Source organism: Triticum dicoccoides, chromosome 4B (assembly GCF_002162155.2).
Source record: "Triticum dicoccoides isolate Atlit2015 ecotype Zavitan chromosome 4B, WEW_v2.0, whole genome shotgun sequence".
In the NCBI taxonomy this organism is placed as follows: domain Eukaryota; kingdom Viridiplantae; phylum Streptophyta; class Magnoliopsida; order Poales; family Poaceae; genus Triticum; species Triticum dicoccoides.
In genome coordinates, this window is record NC_041387.1 from 95,524,505 (window position 1) to 95,530,636 (window position 6,132).

The 6,132-nt window shown below is 44.2% G+C and overlaps 1 protein-coding gene across 2 annotated transcripts; it reads right to left on the bottom strand.

Moving 5' to 3' along the window:
- Positions 1-1,102: 1,102 nt before the first annotated feature.
- Positions 1,103-5,764, bottom strand: LOC119295238 (probable alkaline/neutral invertase F). Of its 2 annotated transcripts, none has more exons than XM_037573605.1 (5): positions 5,625-5,764; positions 4,168-4,577; positions 3,151-3,582; positions 1,973-2,531; positions 1,103-1,617 (listed from the first exon to the last, which is right to left on the bottom strand). In XM_037573605.1, exons 2-5 carry the CDS (start codon positions 4,537-4,539, stop codon positions 1,322-1,324), a joined length of 1,659 nt encoding a protein of 552 aa, XP_037429502.1. In that variant the 5' UTR covers positions 4,540-4,577; positions 5,625-5,764; the 3' UTR covers positions 1,103-1,321. The 2 variants fall into 2 exon arrangements, with proteins under 2 accessions (XP_037429502.1, XP_037429503.1); XM_037573606.1 differs by lacking the exon at positions 5,625-5,764 and adding an exon at positions 4,874-5,016.
- Positions 5,765-6,132: the final 368 nt, after the last annotated feature.

Below are 6,132 nucleotides of genomic sequence, written 5' to 3' on the forward strand. Positions count from 1 at the left end.
GAGGAGAACGGAGTCCTCGTGCGCAGCGACGACGCGGGGGTACGCGAAAGATGAGTCCTCCTTGCTCGGTCCAAACGGCCAACGGAGGTAGAGGCGGGAGGTCGCCGGCGGCGCGTCGAACCGGAACGACACACTGATGACCGTGCCGGTGGAGGTGCGGGACGACGCCACGGTGGCCGCGTCGGCGTCGGCCTGGTCCTCGCGGTGGCCGAGCCGATCGAGCAGCACCCAGCGAGGGCGGGGCACGACGGCCCTGAGATTATCCAAGGTTTTGTTGGGTTGGGCCTCCATGGCTGCCTTGGCTTTTTTCCGATCGCAATTTGCCCCCTTTTTCTTTTCGTGAGCTCATCACAAGGTTCCATTATAATTACACCTGGACTCTTAGGCTGAATTGGGCCCGGACTCTACCTCTGATTTGTACTCTGGTTCAAAACTACTCTGCTTTTTATGGTTGAGCAAGCCGACTTATAAGTTATATATATATAAAAAAAACAAGCCGACTTACGAAGTGCTCCTTCACATTAACCGACTTGACGAAATGTACTTGTTGTTTATGATGATGCAGCCTTAATACCTCAGTCCAGATTGCGTGCATGCATGTTTTCAGCATGTGGTCTGCAATTTGATGTCCCTTCAATCAATCAATCAATCAAGTAAACCAAAACAAACTTTCTTCAGAAATATATCAGACATCTAACCGTACCGCCTTAACGCGGTGACCCAGAAGACCAGAACACGTGCGTGTTTTCGACTTGCGGTCAAGGGAACACTTCAAGGAATTACACTTAAAAAAAAAAGTAAAGCGTGCCCTTGTTTTATTGCAACAGTCAAAGCTGGAATATTTGCATCATTAATCTCGTTTGATCTTTTCTTGCAAAAAAGGTTCATGTATCTATTAAAATTATCATCAAGGTCTCGTCTCAAATCAAACATAATAAAAATTACGTCGAGGTCTCATCTTGATTGATTTAGAAACCTTGCTCAAATGATTTTGTGTCGGATACTTGGTTAAAACGAGTTTTTCGTCATGATTGTGTGCTAAAGCTTATAAACTATCCAAGGTGTCATTTCACAAAAGAAAAAAAATTATCCATGGTGTCACTGGTACAAAATAAACATATTATTCCGAAACTGAGGTATCACCAAAGCACAAGCTTCACTTTGCTGTTTTGATAAAAGGAAAAGGTAGTGCGACCTCTAGGTGCATCTACGGTATACACTTCTGTCCAAACTGACAGAGTACAATTACAACCAACTGTGGACTCCTTTTTCTTGAACCCTTGGCAAGTAAATTCTTTTTCTCAAGAAACCCAGCCTTTCTTCAAGCATTCCATGACGCCGACCGCCTCATTGTCGGCTTCACAGGCCGGTCCTCCTCCATGGAGATCATCATGAGCGTTGATGGGTCCTCAAGCATCATCCTCGCGACTAGGTAGCCAGCGATGGACCATGTCTGAAACTTCCTGGCCTGCTTGCCGACGAACTTCCCCAGCTTGCCGTCGTAGTACTCGGGCCAGCCGTCCTTGAGGAGCCTTGCCTCGGAGAGCTCGATGGCACGCTTCGCCATTTGTGGCCGCCCAGTCTTGATGCAGGCTGCTGTCAGCAGCCATAGAAGAACTGCAGATGAAACATGTGAGAATGTTAGAATACATAGGATTTCCAGGCATCCAAAGAGATCAGAACTTTCCCCAAGCAATCAGAAGTAGCAGATCAAATCAAGGGTCCCCAGAGATTCAAAATCATTTTTTTTTCGAACAATATTATGCTACCGTTTGTAGCTGTAACATTACAGCTAAAAAGATGTTACAAACAGGACATGGTAAACTTCCGAATGAAGTTTATTCTAACCATTTATTACTGGTTTATAATAAAAAATAGTTTTACTTCAGATAATAACTGTTTTGCAAAAGAAGATTTGGCAGCAATGAATGCTCACTAAAATAATCCTAGACACTAGCATAGAGTAAATTACCTGGCCATGATCCTCCATTATGATAACTCCACCGGGTATTCTTGGGGTCGCAGCCAGTAATTATTCTCCATTCATGGTTCTCAAGTGCAGGATATACTATCTTCAGAGGCACCTCACCCACTAGCTCATCCCACCTCTCGTCGATCAGATCCATTATTGCCGATGACTGCTCCGGAGTAGCTAGAGATGATATAATGGCAATACAATTTCCAAGAGCAAACCACCTGAAGTCCATCATAGCAGGGCTCACGTTGCCAAGGAAGTAGCCCCCCTTACATGGCATGAAATCAAACACCCATTCAGGGATTGAATCCGGAATGACATTGAATTTGTTCACAGCGGTGTGGGAGTACTCTTCTGTTTTGTATCTATATATGTTATTTAGCTGTGGAAAATCAAGCCAGAAGTAATTTCTCATGTGGAAGGTTAATGCATGCAGTCGTTGCCCTATCTTCTCGATGAAGTCCTTCCCTTCACCATCCGGCTTAAGCAATTGGAGGGCACATCTTAATGCCATGTAGAAGAGAGCTTGGATCTCAATAGGATAACCATATATACCCTGAAAATATTTATTAAATTTAAAGCATTACAATCATGTAACAAGGATATTCAGCTCCAACTGAAATTGTAACTCGAGAGTCGAACAAAGAACAGGGAAACTTTAGGATTACATTTCAGAATAGAGATTGCCTCAAGCATTACTTTAACTCAAAAGTCGAACAAGCAGCACGAAAGACTTTAGGATTGTATTTCAGAATACAGATCATTTTCTCAAGTGTTATCTTTTCTTCTGCTAAAACTAATCATACTTCCTACTTAAAGGAAGATGTATCTTCCATGCCCTACCACACATAAATAAATTAACACATAGTATATTATCTTTATATGTGTCCCTCTTGGATAGTCTTGGTAAATTAATGGTCACATACCAAAATAATAAAAAAAACCAATATTTAAAATCTGTAACAAATTAATAATATGCAATACCAACAAGTCAAAGTGCGTTGCTATCTGTAGGTGTCCCTTTTATTAAAGTTTACTGTTAAGAAAAAATATTTCTTTTTAGCTGTACATGAAAACACAGAACCAGTCCTGTTCCTGTTGCCACCTCAATTAAATTGTGCCCTTTTAAGTATATAGTTCTGAATTTAAAGCAAATAAAGGTGAAATGCATGTACCATTCGACGGTCAATCATTGAGCAACCATCAGTGCAGAGCAGAGTTGGGAAAGTATCGAATCCCTCAGATAAGCAAAGACTCAGTATAAGCCGCATGCACTTCTGACAATCAGGTGATTCTGACAAACTAGCATCTCCAGTATACTTTGTATATGCCCGGAGGAGAATAATCCACCAAAATCCAGAGTCCACTGGTGCCACCCTGCCAATTGCGCTCTCACCAAAATCTGCAACTAATGTTTCAGTGTTCCTGTTTACATTCCGGTCCACCTTGAAACTTGCAGGCATTGCTCCTGCTCCAAGCTTGAAGCGGTCTACCATTTTTTCTGAGCTTTGCAAGTGGAGAGTTCTCAAGAGGAAGTTCTTCACTATTTCAGGCTCGTTGTTCATTAGGAAAGCCAATGCACTAGGAACAAAATCCCGCACAAAAACCTGCCAATGTAAGGATAAAATTAACAACAGTACAACATCAGATATTAATCATTTTATAAAAACTGCACAAGAACGATTAATGTGAAGCAAGCAGAGTACCCGAAGCCATAGTGGATAGGAAAATTAAATTAAGATGGGAAATTGCGTCAATTGTTTTCAGATAATACAGGACACAAGTGAACACTTTGTATATCATCAGTTTATAATTGAGAGTATCCTCAACAGGCCATATAATAAATGTAGTGTCTCATTGTTACTCCCTCCATTTTTAAACTTGGTTAAGTTTGACCAACTCTAGAAAAACATGCGAGGGTCTACAACACCACATATACATAGTTCAAAAATATATTTTATAAAGAATATCATCAGAGTAATTTGGTGTTCCAGATGTTAATATATGTTCCCATATAGTTGGTCAGACTTAAATAAGTTTGACTTAGACAAACCTAGAACTAAAATTATTTTGGAACAGAGAGAGTACTAGGCAACTGGACAAATTTTACTACTAATTTAGATATGCCTAAATATCAGAACCCACAAAATAAAGGATAACCTGTTTTCAGATATGAGAGCGATGGATTTTACCTGATCATAATTGAGCACCTCCTCAGATGCATGATCTACCGCAGCAACGGTACCCACAGGTTGGCCACGAAAATGCACTACAGATTTCCTGAGTGCCTCCCATGCCTCATTCACAAGGGGGTGTGGTCCACTTGGCTCACCGAAGTGTGCGCCCGTTGAGAATGGTGACTCGAAACCGGTGCGGAATGCAGGCGAATTCGCCACACTATCAAAGCCGTCATTATGCCGATGTGAGAGGTCACTCCATGACTGTTCATCAAATGACCTCTTACGCTCCAGTGTGAACCTTGGCTTGTCAATTAGTAACCGTGAGAGATCAAGATTAATCTCTGCCTCTGAGGCAATGGAGACATGCGATGACACTCTCTTCATTATACCCTGCTTTGGTCAACTATTATTCGGATGAGCTCCTACAAGGAAAATAAAATATGAGTTGAGGTTCAAACACATGCCATTGTGAGGATGGTTAAGGTGCAGAGAGTTAGTCCATTGCAGTACAAAAGATGTTAAATTATCATAGAAAGGTGAAAGCCAGTTCACAAACGGATCTACAGCGCATAAACCCTTTCTTCTCATAGAAAAAAGTGGACTAATAATACTGGCAAAAATTACACAAAGCAACTAAACTAGAGTACTAGTCAAGCAATGTATACTATCGGCAGGAATTAGTGCTCCAACGATTAAGGGGATGCGTATCTATACATACTGGCCAGCGGAAATCAAGGATCGGTGCTACTAGTGCATAGAGAGGTACGCAGCAGCATAGTTATTATAAACTACGGAACGGCACCAACAGCCACAAGACTTCGATGAAATCAGAGCCTGCACAGGGCAGCGCTGACGCAACCAACCAACCAGGGCGACCGACAGAGCCAACCACAATGCCGGATCTGAATCTAGAGGGGCGAAGAGCTCATAACCTTCTTTCACTTTAGAAAATAAATGATGGCCCCGTCAGCTGGAAAGCTCAATAACATGTAAAAAATAAATTCTGTCACCGTCCCTCCATGGCAACGACAGGTGCGATTTGGAAAGCTCAGTAATTGCTGAGAAATACATCCCCCCTCGCATAAGTCATAATCCAGTATAGTATTTCCGTGACTAGGAAGGCTGTATCATTTCAGGAAAGTTGAACGGATTTTGCTCTACTACGGCGGAGAGCAGAGCGGAATCGACGCGGACAGCCAGCTCCAGCGACTCATCAGCTGTCTGCTCCAACGAGCCTCCAACGACGGCTCACTGCCGATTTCGTGCGGCATCTCTAAAACCGAAAGCCAGCCCACTGGGGCGGCGAGCCAGATCCAAGGCAGGACGGAAACGGCAGTCAACCACATCGATCAAACTCCTACCGAACCAGATCCGTGCACCAGAGCAGCACGGAACCGATCGCGGGGGCAGAGGCCAAGGAAGATCAGAGCCGGGGAATCGCAGGGAGGCGACGAGAGAGGAGGGCGCACCTTGCGGGGGGTCGTCGCCGCGCCGGACCGGGCAGGCGGCGGAGGAGGCGGCGGGGGAGTGGGGGTGTAGTGCGCGGGCGCGGGGAGGAGGCGGCATGTTGAGCCGGAGGCGGGTGTATTTATAGGGGCGCGCGCCAAATGGGCGTCTTCCTTCCTCGTTGCTGCCGGTGTTCGAAAATCTCCCCCTCGGCTGCGGCCGATCATACTCCTGCCTTGTTGCTTCGCCTTTTGTCTTCTCCTTCCTTTTAAAAAACCATTTCTGCGTTGCAAATGGAATGTTGTGTGTTTTCTTCTGGATTTGTTTCCGGGTGGTGACGCATGGCGCGCGTGGCGGGTGAAGAGGATTTTCGACGGGGTGAAAACATTAGGAATGTGATGCGTACATTTGGATATCCATGTGAGATGTGCATGCCAAAGGATGGGAATGTCGTGTGCTCGGACGCAAAGGATTGTTGATATGCTTACCAAAAATGAGTTGCCCTGTACGATGAGATGCAAGGAGACTAAT

What these genes read in the sequence shown, in the direction of transcription:
- LOC119295238 (XM_037573605.1), bottom strand. Translation starts at nt 4,539, where the DNA reads ATGAAGAGAGTGTCATCGCATGTCTCCATTGCCTCAGAGGCAGAGATT. An exon ending in AGGTGCTCAATTATGATCAG is followed by an intron (nt 3,583 to 4,167) that starts GTAAAATCCATC and finishes TTACATTGGCAG; the next exon opens with GTTTTTGTGCGGGATTTTGT. An exon ending in TAATGGAGGATCATGGCCAG is followed by an intron (nt 1,618 to 1,972) that starts GTAATTTACTCT and finishes TTTCATCTGCAG; the next exon opens with TTCTTCTATGGCTGCTGACA.